This window comes from Paroedura picta, chromosome 8 (genome assembly GCF_049243985.1).
Source record: "Paroedura picta isolate Pp20150507F chromosome 8, Ppicta_v3.0, whole genome shotgun sequence".
Taxonomy (NCBI): Eukaryota; Metazoa; Chordata; class Lepidosauria; order Squamata; family Gekkonidae; genus Paroedura; species Paroedura picta.
The window spans coordinates 102874457-102896013 of record NC_135376.1 but is presented as its reverse complement, the minus strand read 5'-3'; the positions used below and the strand labels follow the sequence as shown (position 1 = coordinate 102896013).

The window sequence follows — 21557 nt, the reverse complement described above, 5'->3', positions numbered from 1 at the left end:
CCTGTTTTGCTTTCACATATGTCTTTTCTCACTCACCTCCCCCCCTTGGGAACTGTCAAGTTTTGGGCGGGAGAAATGTATTGATAAGCTGAGGCAAATCTGGCTTCTAGTCAGATTTGACTTTTCAGTCCATTGCGTGTAGTGCTAATCAATAAAACTATTTTTCTTTTGAATAAGTTTTGTTGTGAGTTTCCTGTGCGCTTGACACTCTTCCTTCTGCTGGCACCTGTCCCACAGTTGCTGTGCTCTGGGCCCCTTTAAGTGAGTGCGCCACAACACATTTCCAAATTTCTGGCCAAAGCTCCAACCATCCTTTCCACAGTGCTGCCCCACCTTTCCCTTCACCCACTGCTCAGAAACCCCACCCAAGTAATCCCTGAAAAGGTTCCAATCAGGGCATGTGAGCGCATCTCCCAATGGAATGTGTCCGTGAAAGAAGACTCCTACTCATCTTTTTTCTCACCCACCTTTTCCCCTTTTTCTTCTCTCACTTCCAGCATCAGAGATAGGCTGGGAGAAATAGAAGAAGACGGAGGGAAGGAGAGCACAATTATCCTCTCCTGCACACTCTGTTGACATAGTTTCAGGTGAGAAGCCATGGAGGTCTTCAGTAGAACAGCAAGATTTGAGTCCAGGAGCATCTTAAGATTCCCAGGGTACAAGCTTTCAAAAGTCAAGGTCCCTTCATCAGATACTAGTAGGAAGAGATTCCACTCAGAGAGCTTTGACTCTCATCAGTTTATACTCTGGGAAATCGCATTGGACTAATTGCTCTTGGACTAATCTTACACTATGTTAAAAATGTCTCCTGCCCCCTCCTCTTTACTGATGAACTCAGGACTCCATATCCTGCCACCTCTAGATGTCTAAAAAAGGTAACTGCCCTGCCCATTTGCAACAGGAAACATTTTTTTAGAAAACAATTATATATCAATTGGAAAGGGAGTGTCAATCATCTAAATACCCTCATCCTCCATTACGATCTGAATTGGAATCCCATGGGGAACCAGTGGCTGCTGTGTGCTTGCAAGTCCTCCCAGTGTCCAGAAGTTAGATAGAACATCCAGTGTGGCCATGAAAACTCTTGTTCAAATGAAGAGAACAAGGAGAGAACAGGGAGAGAACATGCCCTGGTGAGTATTAGGTCTGGCAGCATTAAATTGGTTTTGAAATGGTTTTGAAGAGAGTGAGCAATGAAATTGAGAGGTTGTGAAGAGTTCTCTGTCCAAAATGGATGAATGGGCAATAACAAAACAAATAAAGTTTAATAAAAGTAAGTATAAAGTGATGAGCAGCAGGAAAAAAACATTTTTTTTTAAATCAAAATATCAGAAAGATATATAGTGAAATTAAACTGGCAGAAACCAGGAAGGAAATGTTGGAGGGAACAGGAGAGCTCAACCACAATGCTGACAACGGAAGGCAGCCATAAAAATGCAAATTCTACAGTAAGGATTCCTAATAAAAGGTTTGACAATAGAAAGGCCAGTATCACAACATGCGTCTTTGGTGCAGTTCCAGTTAGAACAGATTCTCTGGTAAACAGGTATAAACATTTCCACTAAACAATGTGTACTGTTCTGGTAATCTCATTTCTAAGAGAATATTCTAGAGCTGGAAACGTGCAGGCAAGAGAAATCAAAATTATCAGGAAGTTGGACTGCCCTCCCTATGAGGAAAGACTCATATACTTGAAGATTTTTGGATTAGAAAACAGAAGGGGGGGGGGAATTTTGTAAAATTGTGCACAATATGGATTTTATTATTATAGGCAGCCCATTATAGGCCTTAAGCACCATGAACTTGATCTGGAATTCAACTGTTAACCACTGCAGCCGCTGGAGAGCAGGTTGAGTATGTACCCTCTATGTCTGTGGTGTCCTTGACCATTTACGCACTGGGAACTTCACTGCCCCACCCCCCTGTCAGGAGCACAAATCAGGGGCAGATGAGGTGCACCAGGCCAAATGCTTCCCCATGTGGGTGCAGGAAGAGGTGGGGCAACCTGCCACAACTAAAACTCCAGCCTGCAGCCAGGCATGAAAGCTCCAGTGCATAAATGGTCCTTGTGAGGACCCAGGCAGCCACATTCTGGACCAGCTGTAATTTCTGGATCAAGGTCAAGAGAAGGTCCGCATAGAGTGAGTTACAGAAGTGTAACCTGGAGGTGACCATCACAGTGATCACTATGGGTGAGTGGAAAATGCCTGCTAAGCTACCTTCGTGATCTGCACCTCCATATTACGGGAGGCATTGAAGATCACCCCCAAGTTCCAAATGGTGTCTGCTACTTCCAGCTATATTCCATCCAGACAGGGGAGACGTGCTTCCTCTTCTGGTCATTTCCTGCCCAGCCAGAGAACCTCTTGCCGGGGGGGGGGGGTGACATGACTATATATGTTCATATCACTAGATAAATGTTTAACTAATTAAATATATATATATTGACAATTCGCACCCACCCACTCAGGAAACGCTTCTAGGGCCATCAATAAACCCTAGGGTTTCACAAATCCCTGGCTGAGGAAACCTGCCCTAAACAATTGTAGTGGGCAAGAGCCTGCAGACACAATGGAAGCCACATAGAATTCCCCCTTAGCAGCTTTCACCACCATCTCATAAGCTTTCATAAGCGTACTAGAAAATGTTCTTGCAGCTTCGTCATGAATTTTCCTCCAACCTGACTCTAGTCATCTCAGTTCCTGATTCTTGTCTCATAGTTCCCTGGTGTACCAAGGGGCTGACTTGAGATAGGGGTGGAGAGGGCATCAGGGTGCAATCTCATCGATGACTGCCAACAGCTGGGATTGCCAGTCATCGACTAGGCCATCTAACAGGTTGCTGGGGGACACTGGCTCCTGCAGAATAGCGATCCCCAACCTGTGGGCTGTGGACCACATGTGGTCCTTGGACTAATTGGAGGTGGGCCCCGAAGGACGCCTTCTCTCCCCCCCCCCCGGCCCTTTACTTCATCCCCCCTGGCCCTTTACAACACACTTCGGGTGTCATTGTCTCCCATCACTCCCAGATGGGACTATCTCGTTGCAGTGAAAAAAACTCAGGGTTCCCATTGATTTGTCATTGTTATGAGTTAAAATTTCCATGAAAATAAAATGTTCCTTATGTCCATTGTTGTGGCGTGTCTGTATCTTATTTTGAAGGGATGTTTAAACATTACCATAGCGATCAGAGAGCGTTAGGGCAGTGGTTGAGAGTAGAGGAGTAAACTACCCCCCCCCCACCGGGCCTCAGTAAAAGGCGTTGAGTGGTCCCCGGTGAGTGGTCCCCGGTGATAAAAAGGTTGGGGACCACTGCTGCAGAGCATTCAGGAATCCAACAGAATCCATATGTCTCCACGGACAGGCGTAAATGTGCTCTCTGCCTATACAAGGGAGGGGGTGGGGTACAGAACTGGGACTTCAGAACAAAGTGATCTGACCATGGTACATGCAATTTTACTATTAGATCAAGCCCTGCACTGAAGACCAAGTAAAGGGTATGGTCTGCTTGATGGGTGGTACTAGAAATACATTGTGAGAACCCTAGCATCTCCACGGGAGATACCATGTCCAGGGGGAGGCAGTTTATCTGCATGAACATTGAAGTCTCCCAGAACAAGAATCCTGGGGTACTGCAATGCCCAGTCCACCACTGACTCTACCAGACACAACATAATACCTGCTGTTGCATTAGCCAGATAGCCAAGTTCTCAACTGTGCCCCATCCTAGGCCAAAACACTAAATTCCTGGGATCACTGATGCTGAGTGTGCTCTGTAGCAGATAGCCTCCTGGATCATAGAATCATAGAGATGGAAGGGGCCATACAGGCCATCTAGTCCAACCCCCTGCTCAACGCAGGATCAGCCCAAAGCATCCTAAAGCATCCAAGAAAAGTGTGTATCCAACCTTTGCTTGAAGACTGCCAGTGAGGGGGAGCTCACCACCTCCTTAGGCAGCCTATTCCACTGCTGAACTACTCTGACTGTGAAAAATGTTTTCCTGATATCTAGCCTATATCGTTGTACTTGAAGTTTAAACCCATTACTGCGTGTCCTCTCCTCTGCAGCCAACAGAAACAGCATCCTGCCCTCCTCCAAGTGACAACCTTTCAAATACTTAAAGAGGGCTATCATGTCCCCTCTCAACCTTCTTTTCTCCAGGCTGAACATTCCCAAGTCCCTCAACCTATCTTCATAGGGCTTGGTCATTTGGCCCCAGATCATCTTCGTCGCTCTCCTCTGTACCCTTTCAATTTTATCTACGTCCTTCTTGAAGTGAGGCCTCCAGAACTGCACACAGTACTCCAAGTGTGGTCTGACCAGTGCCGTATACAACGGGACTATGACATCTTGTGATTTTGATGTGATGCCTCTGTTGATACAGCCCAAAATGGCATTTGCCTTTTTTACCACTGCATCACACTGCCTGCTCATGTTTAGTTTACAATCCACAAGTACCCCAAGGTCTCGTTCACACACAGTGTTACCTAGAAGCGTATCCCCCATCCAGTAGGCATGCTTTTCATTTTTTTGACCAAGATGCAGAACTTTACACTTATCTTTATTAAATTGCATCTTGTTCTCATTTGCCCATTTTTCCATTGTGTTCAGATCTCGTTGAACTCTGTCTCTATCTTCCGGAGCTAATAAATATGTTAAAAAGTACCGGGCCGAGCACCGAGCCCTGAGGTACCCCGCTACTCACCTCTCTCCAGTCTGATGAAACACCATTGACAACAACTCTTTGAGTGCGGTTCTCTAACCAATTCCCTATCCACCTGACTATCTGAAAATCCAGATTGCAGTCCTTCAACTTATCCATCAGAACATCATGGGGAACCTTGTCAAAAGCTTTACTAAAATCCAAGTAAATGACATCAACCGAATTTCCCCGATCCAGCAAACCTGTTACTTGGTCAAAAAAGGAAACTAGGTTGGTCTGGCAGGACCTGTTGGAGACAACTCCATGCTGACTTCCTTGGATCACCAAATTGTCCTCCAGATGTTTGCAGATCACTCCCTTTAATATCTGCTCCATTATCTTCCCCACAACAGAGGTCAGACTCATTGGTCTGTAGTTTCCCGGGTCATCCTTCCTCCCTTTTTTGAAGATCGGAATAACATTTGCTCTCTTCCAGTCCTCCGGGACATCTCCAGTCCTTAAAGAGGTTCCGAAGATGATGGACAAGGGCTGTGCAAGTTCTCTGGAAAGTTCTTTGAGTACTCTCGGGTGCATTTCATCCGGACCAGGGGATTTGAACTCATCCAGTGCAGCTAAATGCCTCTCGACAACCTCTCTATCCATGTTAACCTGCCACACAGACACTGTCCTTTGGCTATGGGCATCTCTAGATGTGCCTAAACACTTTGACCTGTGGGAAAAAAACAGATGTAAAATAGGCACTAAGCCTTTCTGCTTTCTCTGCATCTTCCGTTAGAGTTTGTCCATCTGCACCCAACAGTGGGCCTATTGCCTCCTTTACTTTACGTTTGCTCCTCACATAACTGAAAAATCTTTTCTTGTTACAATGGGCTTCCCTGGCCAATCTTAGCTCACTCTCAGCTTTGGCCTTTCTGATGATTGATCTACAGTGCCTAGTAACCTGTAGGTACTCTTCTTTAGAGCTCTGTCCTTCCCTCCATTTCCTGAACATTTTCCTTTTCTTTCTTAGTTCCTCTTGAAGTTCTCTGTTCATCCAAATAGGCTTCTTAGAGCTCCTGCAGTGTTTTCGTATTTCTGGAATAGTCATCGATTGAGCATGCAATAGCTCTTGTTTGAGTAGCGCCCACCCTTCACATGCTCCCTTCCCTTCCAGCATTCTCGTCCATGATATGACACTCATCATGTCTCTGAGTTTATTAAAGTTTGCCCTACGAAAATCCAACATCCGCGTCTGGCTACAAGCTTCCTTGGCTCCCCATCTCAAAAGGAATTCTATGAGGACATGGTCACTTCCCCCTAGGGTCCCCACCTCCTTCACCTCATCCACCAACTCTTGCCTGTTGGTCAGTATTAAGTCCAGTATGGCTGAACCTCTTGTGGGTTCATCTACCATTTGATAAATGAAATTGTCAGCCAGGCAGGTCAGAAACTTGCATGACTGAGGACGCTTCGCAGAGTTAGTTTCCCAACACACATCTGGGAAATTGAAGTCACCCATGATGACAAGGTCCTGCCGTTTGGATATTTTCTCAAGCTGCTCACAAAGTGCAGCATCCACATCCTCTCGTTGGTCAGGTAGGTAGCAGACACCAACCACCACACTGTTTGTTTTCCCCTCGCTTATTTTCACCCAGATGTTTTCCACTGTAGATATGCTCTCCTTCACTAGAATTTCCTGACTGGTAAGCCCTTTCCTCACATATAGTGCCACTCCTCCACCTCTTCGATCTATTCTGTTTTTTCTGAACAGTTCATATCCATCCACCATTACATTCCAGTCATGAGAATCATTCCACCAAGTTTCTGTGATGCCTACTAGATCATACCTTTCCACCAGCATGAGAAGTTCCAGCTCCTCCTTTTTATTGCCCATGCTTCGGGCGTTAGTATAAAGACATCTGAATCCTTTTACTTTTGGTTCCCTATGAGCTGGCCTTGCCGGTTGGGCTGCCTCCAATCGTTTTCCTTCCATACACTCCCTATGTTGATCGTCTCCTTCCCCTAGTGGCTTTAGTTTAAAGCTCTCCTGATGAATCTCCCCAGGTTCCTGCCAAACACATTCTTCCCCAGTTTCGATAAGTGCAGTCTATCAGGTGCTAGTAGGCCTTCCTCAAGAAAGCCTATCCCATAGTCCCAGAAACCAAATCTCTCCTGCCGGCACCAACTAAGCAGCCAGTGATTTACCTCCATTATCTTCCTCTCCCGACGCATTCCTCTTCCCTTGACAGGCAAGATTGAAGAGAATACCACTTGTGCCCCCATTTGCTTGAGCTTCCTCCCCAGATCTTGATAGTCTTTTAAAATAGGAGCGATGGTATGCAGGGACATGTCATTCGTTCCCACATGGACCATCACAAATGGGTAGCGATCCGTAGATTTGAGGAGTTTGGGCAGTTGTTCTGAAACATCTTTAATTTTCGCCCCTGGCAAGCAACACACCTCTCGGGTTAGGTGGTCGGGTCCAGCCACATGGCGATCCATTCCTCTTAGCAGGGAGTCTCCAATTACCAGTACTCTCCTTTTTTTTCTCTTCTCAACTCCATTTCCTTCTGTCCCCGTGGCCTCTTCCCTTTGTCTTGGACTTTGTTTTGGGACCTCTTCCCTTGTTGACCCTTGCACCTCCTCTGCAAGGGCCTGAAATCTATTCTGGAGCTCCAAAGGCCCCGAGAACTGGCTCGCTCTTCACCGTTGAGTCTTTTTTCGAACTGTCTGCAGAGGCTCCCTACTGTGGTCAATCTCCTTATCCTCTTCAGGACTAGTTGTATTCTCTTTATTCCGAGTTGCAGGGCTCTGGTCTATGAACTCCTCCCCTTTCTTACTTTGGGTCAGAGTAATAATTCTGTTTTCTAATCCGCTAATCTTTTCCTCCAAAAGTCTTACCAGTTTACAGTATCAGTATCACAACCATCAGTATCACAACCATCCCCCAACCTATAGTCTGTGACGTGTGAAGGACCAAGTAATGGTGGCGGGGGGATTTTCTTTCAGGATGGCCATTTTGCCCTCCCTCACCCAGGTCTCGGTCATGCAGGCCAGGTCTACTTCATGTTCTGCAGAATATGACTGTAGGTCTTATTATTTATAGACCTGGCATTGCACAACACCAGTGTTGAGAGTCAGGATGAAGCCCTTAGCTTCTCCCCTTGTGTCTCTAGAGATGGGATGCAGGTTAGAAAAGGTTCGAGTGTTCAATACAGGGTTGGATACAGCAAGTAATATATCACTAGAACCCTGTATAACCAATGGGCAGTAAAGGGCAGAGAAGAAAAAGGAAGTTCTTCTACATGTCCTGCAGTAGTAAATTATAGAAGTTGCCCTGGAATATTGAGAATGCCCTGGACTTGATAAGGGGAGCAATATCCAGATCATGGCAGGATGACAATAAGCTATGACAGATAAATGAAAGCTCCTCTTCAGAGGCTCTGGGTTGTGTAACTTCACAGAGAACTCACCCACCTTGTGGACTTCCATGGAATCATCTGGACAGCCACTGTGAGAAACAGGATGCTGGACTCAATAGAACTCTGGCCCAATTCAGCTAGGCTGAATGTTCCACCTTACTATATATTTCCTTATCCCTTCTCCTGCCCCATCAGAAAGCAAACAAAGCAATATGTAACAAACAATAAAGGTAAATTATTACAATATTGTTACATGGAATGGGGGAAAGCAAATATTAAACAATATACACAAGAAGTGAAGTGCAATATATTAACCAGGACATACTATCAATAGAATCCAAGAATTCATGTATATAGCAACATTAATCGAACAAAGGACTTGAATCTGCATATTGAACTACTCTCCCACACAGTTTGAGTAGCAAACAAAGAAAAATATCCTTGGTAAAAAATCTTTCCAGCTTCCGGACCATGCAGCATTCTAATGGAGTCTTAATGATTGGAAAGGACAGTGTAATTTAACTCCCATAGCAACTGTGTGAATGTAGTATTTCAAGGGGACATGCCAATGCAATGCAAATAAATACTAAACATAGTAATAATACAATCTAATGCAATTTAGTGATACAACTTACTCAAATAACACAACCTAATCACACACCCGAGATTTAATCAAAGTATTTCTTTCCAAAAAAGGAGGACTTATCACCTCCCGAGGAAACCTGTTCCACTGAGGAACCACTCTTAGTTGTTCAGCCTAACTTCTTCTGGATATTTAGCCAAAAATTCTTTTGAATTAATTTCAACCCATTGGTTCTGTTCCAATACTCTGAGGCAACAGAAACAACTCTGGTCCATCTTCTATATGACAGCCCCTCAAGTGTTTGAAGATGGTTATCATATCACCTCTTAGTTGTCTTCACTCAAGGCTAAACAGACCAAGCTCCCCCAACCTTTCCTCAGACTACTTGGCAGCCCTCCTCTGGACATGTTCCAGCTTCTCTACATCTTTCTCCAGTTGTGGTACCCAAAACTGAACACAGAACTCCAAATGAGGTCTTACCAGAGTGGAGTAAAGTGGTAACATCACCTTGCGTGATTTTAGCCCAGTTTTCTAGCCTGTCAAGATCATTCTGTATCCTAGAATCATAGAATTATAGAGTTGGAAGGGGCCATACAGGCCATCTAGTCCAACCCCCTGCTCAATGCAGGATCAGCCCAAAGCATCCTAAAGCATCCAAGAAAAGTGTGTATTCAACCTTTGCTTGAAGACTGCCAGTGAGGGGGAGCTCACCACCTCCTTAGGCAGCCTATTCCACTGCTGAACTACTCTGAAAATTTTTTTCCTGATATCTAGCCTATATCATTGCACTTGTAGTTTAAACCCATTACTGCGTGTTCTCTCCTCTGCAGCCAACGGAAACAGCATCCTGCCCTCCTCCAAGTGACAACCTTTCAAATACTTAAAGAGGGCTATCATGTCCCCTCTCAACCTCCTTTTCTCCAGGCTGAACATTCCCAAGTCCCTCAACCCATCTTCATTGGGCTTGGTCCCTTGGCCCCAGATCATCCTCGTTGCTCGCCTCGTCGCTATCCTGGATATGTCTTCTGTTGTGTTTACTACCCCTCCCAGTTTAGTGTCATCTGCAAATTTAATAAGGACCCCCTCTATTCCTTGATCCAAATCATCTATAAATGTTTTATTTATTTATTTATTTTCTTTTTTAAAATATTTTTTTAATTTTATATAGATATAGAAAAGAACAAGGACATAATATATTGGATTACAACATCACCCCTCCCTCTACCCCCCCCCCCCAAATTCCCCATTTACTTGAAATTTCGTTTTGCCAAATATTCCAAATATATCTGTTGCCTGTAAATATAAAAACAAAACAAAAACAACAAAAAAGCCTACTTTTACATAACATTTCCAACCTTTACAATCAACCTTGGGTATTACAAAAATTACCCTTAAACTTGAACCAAGGTCTGTCCTTAAGCTAGGAAATCAACTGGCTCCTGCACTTGTTCACAGTAACATATTTTTACGTACTTAACATTAAATGCTTCTTATAAAACAATATGAACTTTAACCCAATATTTATAAAAAAAGAAAAAAAGGAGTACTGGAGTACTGTGTGCAGTTCTGGAGGCCTCACTTCAAGAAGGACGTAGATAAAATTGAAAGGGTACAGAGGAGAGCGACGAAGATGATCTGGGGACAAGGGACCAAGCCCTACGAAGATAGGTTGAGGGACTTGGGAATGTTCAGCCTGGAGAAAAGGAGGTTGAGAGGGGACATGATAGCCCTCTTTAAGTATTTGAAAGGTTGTCACTTGGAGGAGGGCAGGATGCTGTTTCTGTTGGCTGCAGAGGAGAGGACACGCAGTAATGGGTTTAAACTTCAAGTACAACGATATAGGCTAAATATCAGGAAAACATTTTTCACAGTCAGAGTAGTTCAGCAATGGAATAGGCTGCCTAAGGAGGTGGTGAGCTCCCCCTCACTGGCAGTGTTCAAGCAAAGGTTGGATACACACTTTTCTTGGATGCTTTAGGATGCTTAGGGCTGATCCTGCGTTGAGCAGGGGGTTGGACTAGATGGCCTGTATGGCCCCTTCCCACTCTATGATTCTATGATTCTAAAAGAAAAAAGGAAAAACCCACTTTATTATGACATTTCCAGCTCCTGAAATCTTTAATTCAGATCATTTTTATATTTTAACCTAGTATTTATTTTTTTAAAGGAAAAAAGGAAAGCTCACTCTTTCTTCAAGATGATGTCTTGACCTTAGCCTAAAATTTATAAATTTTCTCACATAAGAATTCCACAGTTCTTGAGATTCTTCAGCTAATTTTCTGTTGGCTATTGGTGTAACCTTGTTGCAGTGATTGCATAGAAAATTAGGTTTTTAACACAATTGAAGAACCTTCCTGACAGATATTCAACACCATATTTCCAGGTTTAAATTAGATAACATTGAACATTTCTTGTAGAACAGTGTGAGCTTTGGCCCTATAACTATACACTAATTTAAAAAAAAAAGAGAGGGGGGAACCCCCCCCCCCCATTTTATTATGACATTTCCAGCACTTACAATTATATTGCTTTAAAAGAGTACAGAAAAAGAATAAAGATTTCAAACACATTGTTCCCCCTTCCCTTTGCTTCTCCTTTCCCTTCCCCAATCTTCTTAAGGGGGTCTCATATTGAGGCTTGCTGCACCTTGTTGTTCCCATAGACTTATATTCTGTCCAGTTAAGATTTCAGCGTAGAAAATGCAGTTGTACTCTTTTTCATAGAATATTTCACCGATGGATCTTGAAGTAGTTGCACCTCCTGGACTCCAATCCACAATGTATCTGTACGATTTTTTCCCCTGAGAAGCTCCTTTAAATCGATTACTTTCAAAACAGATCCATTTATCTTTTGGTTGATTCTTGTGTACTGTTGCTTTGAAATAGCTGTATGCCTTTTTTAAAAGGCTGTCCTTATTTGGCGAGTCATGTTTTCTGAGGGGCTCCAACACCCCCTTTTCCATCTCCAAAATTTCAGATTTCTCTTCTGCTGATGATTTGTTTAGTGCTGTCATCAACCACTGTTTTTGGTCCATCAATCCTCTTAAAAACTTCTTCCTTGCCGTCTTGGATCTCCTTGAAAATACTCTTAAGCAAACCTTCTGTTAATGCTTTTAAATCTTGGGTTTGTTTCTTTATTAGATGGGCCATTCTTTTTAACATAGACATGTTTTAGGCTTATAAGTCACCAGCCAAGCTCAGACAATATTGCAAATAGCCAGGAGAGGTCCTCCCGCAAAGGGTTTTGACGACATTGCTTAGAAAGTCACTGAGCTTCAGGAAAGGTATCGTGCGAATGCCCTATCAAGGAAATCTCCGTGAAATAATATACAGACTGGTTTAATGCTATCTTGTTTTTCAGTGTTATTAGTATATCTCACCTTCCCCCTGAAGTTAAAAGAGAAAAAAAATAACTGGCAGGAAAGACTTTGTAGGAGGTAACTTCACTGCCCCTTCTTGATAACAGAGCAGGATTCATTTATGTCTGATGTTTTGATGCTTTAGGATGCTTTGGTCTGATCCTACGTTGAGCAGGGGGTTGGACTAGATGGCCTGCATGGCCCCTTCCAACTCTATGGTTCTATGATTCTATGATATTCTTTGCTATGTGTGGTGTTTTGTTATAGCTTGTGGTAGGTCGACTCTCCCTTAGATTGTCAGCTGTTATTTCCTAGGGTCCCTTGTTCCTGGCTTTTTTGCTTGGAGTTGCTTTGAATTGGTTGGTATGATTGAGTTGGATGTGTTTGTTACTGGAGGGATGTCCTTGATGATCTGCCACAACCTCTCAGGGCTATCCAATCCAGTATTTATTTGAATTTTGGTGTACGTTGTGTTGCATTCCAGTCCATGCTTGGGGAGAGGGGGGAGAAGAATGGATTGGGGAAGTCTTAGGTGCTTAATTATGTTAATTTTCATTCTCAAGTTGCATAGGATTGATTTGGGAAATTGAAGTGTTGTAAGTTAACTAGATTATTTAGTTTGGGTTCATTAAAAATTAATCAGCCAAATAGAATTGTTTAGAGTTAATTGGTAATTAATTAATTAACTAGACCATCAATTTTTGTAGTTGATTCAGGGTACCTTATGGTTGCTGATTCAGTACTTTAGAGTGGGGTGCATAGATTTTCTATCGCTAGGAGGGAATTAATTTGACTGTTGTAGAAGGTTTCCCGCATGTGGTGAATAACACAAGGCCCAGGACCGATCTTTGAGGTACTTCATTCTTCTCTCCAAGAAGATGATGAACCATTTACAAGCACCCTTAGGGTGTGATCTGTCAACCAGTTCTTGATCCACCTAACTGTAAGAGGATCTATACTGCTTTTTACCACCTAGTCCATAGGAATAAAACTGGAACTTTATCAAAAGCCTTACTGAAATGAAGGCTTTCCCCTGATCCCCTGATTTAGCAAGGTAGTAACTGTCTCAAAAAAAGTGATAGTCTGACATGAGAAAGTCATGCTGACTCTTAGAATCATAGAGTTGGAAGGGACATCCAAAGTCATCTAATCCAATCCCCTGCATAATGCAGGAACTCACAACTACCTGTCTACCCACAACAACCCCAATTTTATGCCCAAATGATGCCCCCAAATCCCTTCCTGCCCACCCACTCTCAATCTGCCTAAATGCATAAAATCAGCAATCACAGCCATCAGCTCTAGCTGTTCAAGGAACAACTAATGATTTGTTCTAAGATTTTGTCAACTACAGAGGTCAAGCTGATGGGTCGGTAGTTAACCGGATCCTCCTTTTCCCCCTTCTTGAAGATGGCCCACCTCCAATCTTCTGGCACTTTACCTGTTCTCCAAGAATTGTCAAAAGGAATGGACAAAGGCTCAGAAATTACATCTGCAAGTTCTTTTAGTACCCTTGGATGCAGTTTATCTGGTCTAGAGGACATGGTTTCATTTAAAGAAACGAGGTGTTTATGGATCAGCCCGATAGAGATCCTAGGCCACCACTCCCTTTCTTCATCACAGGAAATTATTTTGCCACGTTGAGCACAATTCCATTCACAAGAGAAGACCAAGGAGAAGTAGGAATTGAGCAGCCCTCTCTTCATCACCTGTTACATTGTCACTTTTTGGTCCCCACAATGGTCCTACCTTGTCCCTATTCTTTTTCTTACTTTAAATGTAACTAAAGAACCTTTTTTTGTTGTTTTTAACATTTCTTGACAGCCTAAGCTCATACTGAGTTTTAGCTTTTCTAACATTCGCTCTACATTGCATGGGCTGTTTATATTCCTCCTTGGTTATGTCCTCCTCCGATTTCCTAAATGAGTCTTCTTTATTACTCAATTCTTTTGAAAGCTGTTTATGGAGCCACCCTGGTTTCTTTAGGTTCCTCCCCATTTTCCTTCTCAAGGGAATTGTCTGTGATTCTACCTTCAGAATTTTACTTCTGAGAAATTCCCAACCTTCTTGGACTTTCATCTCCTTAAGTTTTTCTGATCACAGGATTCTACCTAACATAACTTTAAGTTTGTTATAATTTGCTCTCCTGTAGTCCATGTTGTATGTGTGACTACATACAGCTTTTCTCTTCCCCAAGATCATAAAGTCCGAAATCACTTGGTCCACTACTACCAAGTGTGCCCACAACTTTTATCTCATCCCTATTGGTGAGAATCAACTCTAAAATAGCAGACCCCCTGGTTGTCCCTTCCACTTTCTGGGAAATGAAGTTTTCAGTAAGACAAGTCAAGAATTTATTGGACTTCTCATTTTTAACAGAGTTGGTCTCCCAACAGATATCTGGGCAATTGAAATCTCCCATAACCACTAGGTCATCTGTGTAAACCATTAACATGCTTTTCACCAATTTTAGGGGGATAGTATTCTACCTTATTTAAATTATTAACTATGTTGTTAATATAGACATTAAATGGAAGCAGGGGTAAGGTAATAAAAACTTTACTTTCTTAGCCTGCCTTTCCAACACCGCTCAGGGCAGGCCAGACTCCACTAGCACACTTTGAAACAGTTTCGGTGTGGCTGCAATCTATACATGTCTTTAGCTATTTTTAGCATTAAAATGTAGCTTTGTATACAACGTAATTGCTGAGATGATTATACATTTTATTTTGTTCATTTTGTTTCTTTGTTTGCTGCTCAAGCTACATAGGAGAGAAGTTTACTATTATGTAGTACAGACGCAAGTCTATTGTAAGATTAATGTTGCTCTATACACAGATTCATGGATTATACTGACAGCATAAACTTGTTAATATATTGTACTTGAGACTGCTTGTGTGCATTGTTTAATATTTGCTTTCCCCCATTCCCTGTAACATTACTACGTTGTTATGTTGTTTAGATTTCCCCTCAGAAATCAGACTGCTACTCTGACCTTGTTCAGATTTTCATGCTTGTTCCGCAAATCATTCAATTTATTATGAAGGTCATTCTCCAGCTGAATGAGGTTGTGCTGATGTACATCACAGAGGACAAGAGCATCTTGGAAATACTGGTAAAGATGCCTGCAATTGATTTCTGTGTGTTTAGCCAGCTGCTCAAAGTCATTCTAGAGGAATCAAAAGAAAAGAACTGGTTATTACTGATGCAACTTTTAATTGCACCTCTATACACAGGAGGGGAGCCAGTTTTATTCAGCGAGGGCAAACGCTCCATCAGCAGTGCTCCTCATCAAGGGCATTACTATTGCAACTCATTTAGAAGAGCAGGTGATATTCAAGGTGGAACTTCTTCATGGTGGTTCTAATTTTCTTGTATGCTTTGTGAAACAGAAGAATGGCCATGCTATAGAAATTGAAAAGATTAGACCAGACAATCTTCACATTCTTTCCATTATTCCTTGCCTCACGCTTGAAGCGCCTGTTCCAAGTTTTGGGGCGCTTGAGGGCAAAGCATTGTGACTTTAACTGAAAACCTGACCTCATTTGCCCTGCTTCTGGCTTCTCCACTAGACTACTTTCTGGCCCTCTGAAGAAGCGTTGGGTGTTGCCCCTTGACTGGAGAATGCTGCCCACCTCTGGGCTCTCTCAAACTACTTTGGTGGTAGAGAGTGCCATCAAGTTGCAGCCTTCACACAGCAAGGCAAGAGGCATTCAAATGTGGGTTGCCACAGCCTGTGCTTAGTGACCCTGGACTTCCTCAGTGGTCTCCAAGTACTAACTGGGGCCAACCCCACTTAGCTTCTGAGATCTGATGAGCCTGACGAGCCTTGGCTATCCTGTTCAGATAAGGTCAAACCAACCCGCAGCCTCATAGAAAGAGCAGGTCTAGGCCTTGCTACAACCCCAAGGGTTTTTATATCGAGTGAAGCTCATTCCAACCAGGAGCAGGGTGCTGTGAATCACAGTCCCCTTGACTGAAGTTGGCCAAGAGCCAGCACTAGGGTCACAGCACTGCCTTGGCAAGATGGGATTTTAGGCTGTATCAAAAGTAGAGTGTCCAGATCGTGCGAGCTGATGGCTTTACTTTGCTCTGGTTAGACCTCTCTTAGAACACCGAGTTCAGTTTTGGGCAGCACAATTGAAGAAAGATATAGATAAACTGGAGCGCGTCCAGAGGAAGGCAACGGAAATGGTGATGGATCTGGAGACATACGAGGAAAGGTTGAGGGAGCTTGGTCTGTTTAGCCTGGAGAGAGCAGAGTTGTTTTCTGTTGCCCAAGAGGGTTGGATCAGAACATTGGGATGGAATTAATTCAAAAGAATTTTTGTCTAAACATGTTGAACAAGTTCCTGACAGAGTGGTTTCTCAGTGGAACAGGTTTTTCAGGAGGTGGTGGGTTCTCCTTTGGATGTTTTGAAGCAGAGGCTAGATAGAAATGCTGTTTCTGTGAATTTAAGCAGATTGTGAATGGGAGGTGAATCTCCTCCAGGTGAGTCTGGCCAGGGATTCTGGGCTTTTTTTTGGGGGGGGGAGGAGAGGGCATCATCTGTACATGGAATTGGAGTCACTGTGGCTGGGGAAGTAGTTGTGAGTTTCTTGCATTCTGCAAGGGGTGGGACTAGTTTGGTGTAGTGGTTAGGAGTGTAGACTTCTAATCTGGCGAGCCGGGTTCCCCCGACATGCAACCAGCTGGGTGACCTTGGGCTCACCACAGCACTGATAAAGCTGTTCTGACCGAGCAGGAATTTCAGGGCTCTCTCAGCCACTCCTCCCTCACAGGGTGTCTGTTGTGGGGAGAGGAAAGGGAAGGTGAATGTAAGCCGCTTTGAGACTCCTTTCAGTAGAGAAAAGCGGCATGTAAGAACCAATTCTTCTTCTTCTCCAGTAATCTCAGGGCTCTCTCAGCCTCCCCTCCCTCATAGGGTGTCTGTTGTGGGGAGAGAAAAGGGAAGGCAACCGTAAGTTGCTTTGAGACTCCTTCGGGGAGAGAAAAGCAGCTCAACTCTTCTTCTTACCATCAATGGCCAACCATATAAAATGTATACATTTTTTATTCCTCATCTGAGGTAAAATTTCTTTTCCACTTGCTGGACAGTCCTCGCTCAGCGGCAGCAGAAAGAGAACTGAGGGGAGAGGGCTAGCCCGTCCCACAGTACTTGACTTGGGCAGGATGGTCACCCTCTGTGAGGGGAGGGAGGGGTGAGCACTCGTGGGAGCGTTTAGAATTCTTTATATATATACACACACACACACACACACACACACACAGCTTGCTAGGTCCTTCTGCGGGGCAGGCTCTGCGAAGACACAGATCCCAAATGGGTTCTGCACAGAAACAACGAAGATGAACCATCTAAGACTCCAGTTCTTCCTTTTGTATTCCTTCCACTTTTTACTACAGTATGTGCATTACCCATCAAGAACCAACATTCACTTATACATTGTTTACATTCCTTTCTATCAGGTTCCAGAACACGATGCCAAGTTTCACCTTTATACATTATATAACTACCATTTATAAGACCATCATTATATTGTTACTAATATTATAATTACAAATGAAAAGTCACAATCAAACATTGTTTAAAATTAAAACTTACATCCATTGTTTCTACTTCATTTTCAAACCTCTTTTGTACCTTCCCAATGATCTGGGAAAAGCTGGGGTTGACCATTGTTTCAGCCTCTTCTTCAGTACAAATTCTCATATCCAGAAGCTTTTTCTTAAAAAAAAAAAAATCAGTACTTTACATCTAGCCATAAGAACCTCCCACTGACTTGGCAGAGATTTTGCACTTTGAAAAAGGATGCCTTTTTGTTATTATTAAGGCAACAAAGGTATGGATACATTCATGCAGCGCTTTTAAAAATCAAAGATATCACACTGCCCACCTGAAACATGGCAGGGGAGGGTCAGTGAAAGAACTACACCTCAGTTAGCTGGGATGCACATAGGTCACTATTTCCATGGCCAAATTAGACGAGGTAGGTGGCAGCCAAAGAAGGCCTTTTTCAGTGGTGGCACCTTGCTTGTAGAATCCCTTCTCCATTAGGCTTGCCTTAAGTAGCAGGCCAAAGTTGCAAATTGAGGGGGTGATTTTTAAACATTAGCTTGGGAACTGTGGTTTTAAGCAGTAGCTTAGTTTTATTATCTACTAGTAATCAAGCCCGCTGCAGGGGAATGCAGCGGGCGCTAGGACCTTACCGTGGTCTTCGGCGTGGTCTGCGGGTCCTTCGGCGGCGGCGGCGAGCCGGGGCTTCGGTCCTCCTCCGGCGCCGCCTCCTCCTGCTGCTCCTGCCGGCCGCCTGCGCGTCCCCTTCGGCCGGCGTTTGTCCGCCGACGCGGCTGCTCCTTCCCCTGCTGGCCAGCGGGCCCGGCCAGTTGGCGGCGGCGGCGGCGGGGCGGGGAGAGCCGGGTGGCGGCGGCGGAACGGCAGGCGGAGGCGCGGCGGCAGGCAGCGGCGGCGGTGGAGGTCCGGCAGGCTTGTCCCATCTTCTTTCGGCGTGGGCGGGCTGACGCGGCGAGAGGCGCAAAGCGCCTCTCGCCGCGTCAGCTCGCCAGGCAGGGAACCCCCGGCAGCCGCGCTTCGCGCGACTGCCGGGGGCTCCCCCAGGCGGCGGCCTTACGCGGCGAGAGGCGCAAAGCGCCTCTCGCCGCGTCAGGTCAGGGGGAACTGCGAGCCGCGCTGCGCGCGGCTCGCAGTTGCTGGAGCTGGGAATCGGAGGGACCAATCGGCAGGCGCTTCGCTCCTGCCGATTGGTCCCTCCGATTGTCTGTCATGAGGAAGGGTCCAATCCGGACCCTTCCTCATCACGGACTAATCCCACCTTCAGACCCCTTAGCGAATTATATAGTCCGAGGCGCCCGTGGCGCCACGGGCGGTTTAAAGATGTTTGTATACAGGGTTGGGGCTTTTTAAAGTGCTGAATGGTAATTAATGTCTTTTAATCAGTTATTTAAAGTTTTTATTGTATAAATTGCCTCAGGCTGGCTCCTGAAGAGGTAGAAACAAAAATGTTCTTATATAAATAAATTATCACAATACAATAAAATAGGATATGAGAAGAAATGCGATGAGGTTTGCTTGGGTTTTACACTTATCTGCCTGGAGAACACTAGGGTTCAATCACCAAATAATGAAACTTTGTCCAAAAGAACATCAGGGGCTGTTATGCATATACTGTTTTTCATTTTATGCATGTGTTCTGATACTGCATTTCTGCTGTTATGCATTTGAAAAAGTTCCGACAGTAATTCTGGGAGGAAAGCAATAAAGCACGCTCAGTTGCCACCAAGACTCAGAAGCAAAAGTATGTTCACATGATCGCTGACACTGAGGCAGAAAATTAGCAGCAGGCACCTTGGGCTCCCATTGGTAGAAAAGGGATTGGGAGTAGAAAAGGGGCTGTCACAGGGACTCAGGGGAGGAGACCAAAAACACATTCACACAAGAAAAGTTGTTGCAAAGCTAGCATACTGCCCTTAAAAACACAGTCGACGCTATGAGGAGGGGCTGCCATGCATGATCAAAAATAAGATGATGGGTTTCACACAGCAAAAATGGTCCCATATGCAGAAATAAAAACAACAAGGTCTTTCTGGGCAAACTTTTTGCAAGGCTTCCTGCCATGCATAATACACCCAGGTTTACTTCTACATAAGTGAGTTTTGATGCAGAGAGCCAAGTTTGTTCTCAATTATCATTCAAAATCACTTGCTTTAGCAGAGAGAATTTGGTTCTATTTCCATGTAACATCAACCTAAGGCTTGGTTTTACATAAGCAAGCCTTCCATTTCCCCCTCCCCACTTGGGCCCTTTTGAGGCAAGCCACAGGTTACCATTTCCTTTCTGCTTCACTTCCAAATCTGAGCTGGAAATTATGGTCAAACCATCATACACAAATCTGGCCTGGAGCACAAGTGTAAATAATGGTTTACCATTTTATATACAACTAGCTTCAAAGCCCATTCCTAAGAACGGGCCTTGAAAGGGCTCCCTCCCCTGGCTCCTGGCCAGGCAACATAAGGTGGCTTTGGGCCGCAGCTCACAACTGGATCAAGTGGGGTGGGCGGGGGCTGGCCAGCTCAGTAGTAGGCCCAGGGCAGAGGTCCTTAGCAGGCAGTCAGAAGGCAGGAGGCCCTCATTAACAGGCCCAGCCTAGCAGGCCAAGAGGCCCTCGTTAGCAAGCCCTCCACCATGACCCTTTGCCCAGGGCCCTCTCCCATTACCTGCTGCTGGCTCCAGGCACTGAGGCGCATCTGAGAGCAAAGAGGCTAGATTCCAGGGACAGAGAGTGGGGGCTGCAGGGGCAGGGCCAATCAGGGTGCAGCCAGCTTTGATTGGCCCTATTCCAACTTGGACAGCCGGACACGTCCCACCCCCCAAGCTATTTCGCAAATATATAGAGGAACCATGGATAAGGATAGCTGAAAAGCAAGAAATCAAGGAGGAAAATCAGGAGAATGTGAAGCTCCCCTCTCATGTAACTCCACACTACGATTAGGCATCACATGTGAACCAAGCTGTGTTCAAGCAATATCTTCTGAGAGATACAGGGTTACCTTGATGAATTATCCCTGTCCAATATGCACAGATTCCTTCTTTGCCAGGAGGGGAGCAACTTATTAAGGTTTCCAGCCACAGTGTTCTTGTTTTCCATATATTGGCAAGAGTGACACCAATAACATTTCAACAATCTAATTCATTTCAGCAGGAGAGTGAAATGTATGCCAGTCAACTGTAATAAACAGGTTTAAAAGGCCTTTGCTCTGGCTGTACAGTTCCGACTCTTTTTCTATTTAAATAACAAAACAAACAAAAACATCTTATTTAAACCACCAACCTTGCACTCCTGGACATATGCCAAGCATTCCTGGCAAACCTTCTCATACTGGATACGAATTCTCATCATGTATTGCACATTGTGAGTATCTGAAAATGAAAAACAACAAAAACAGGTATCAAGGAAGAAAAGATATGGCATGAAATCTTCACAATTTTCTGTAACCTAATGCCACAACCCTATCATGATCCTATGCAAGCGCTGACGTGGAGCTCCTCTTCATTCTCCAACACGGTAAATACAACAATTCAGGTACTTAACCAAAGTTAATTAAATAAGAGACATACAGGTGATCACTCTAACAATGGTAACATGTAGAACAGGAGGACTGACTGCGACAAAATCCAAAGATCAGGCCGTGGTATTACAGGCACAAGAATAGGTTTCCCTCCCCCCTCTAGATGCTTGGGAAACCCTTTCCAATGAAGGAGCGTTTGATCCTAGCCGGGTGCAAAATCTAGTGACTGACAGGCTGGGAAGAATCAGACCAGGTGGCTACATCTGAGCTACACAAATACACTAGTTGACCATTTCAAAGGTGCATGGAGAGAATACTCAAATTCCCACTTCCAGGTGGAAGGGGGGGGGAGTTGTTGAAAGCAGCGGCATATGGAGGCGGGAATTCAGAGGGAAAGGATGGGGTACCTGACACCTACAGAGTAGTTCAGCCGTGGAATTTATTTATTTTATATTTTATCGTATCGT

General features: G+C 44.4%; 1 protein-coding gene across 1 annotated transcript in view; it reads right to left on the bottom strand.

Annotated features, from left to right (window-relative positions):
* Positions 1 to 21557, bottom strand: part of CCDC180 (coiled-coil domain containing 180) — a 127166-nt gene that overhangs the window by 78593 nt on the left and 27016 nt on the right. The window contains exons 12-14 of the mRNA XM_077351100.1: positions 20853 to 20941; positions 17609 to 17731; positions 15001 to 15174 (exon numbers count right to left, since the gene is read on the bottom strand). Coding sequence (XP_077207215.1) covers positions 15001 to 15174; positions 17609 to 17731; positions 20853 to 20941 — 386 coding nt within the window. The remainder of the gene's footprint in view (positions 1 to 15000; positions 15175 to 17608; positions 17732 to 20852; positions 20942 to 21557) is intronic.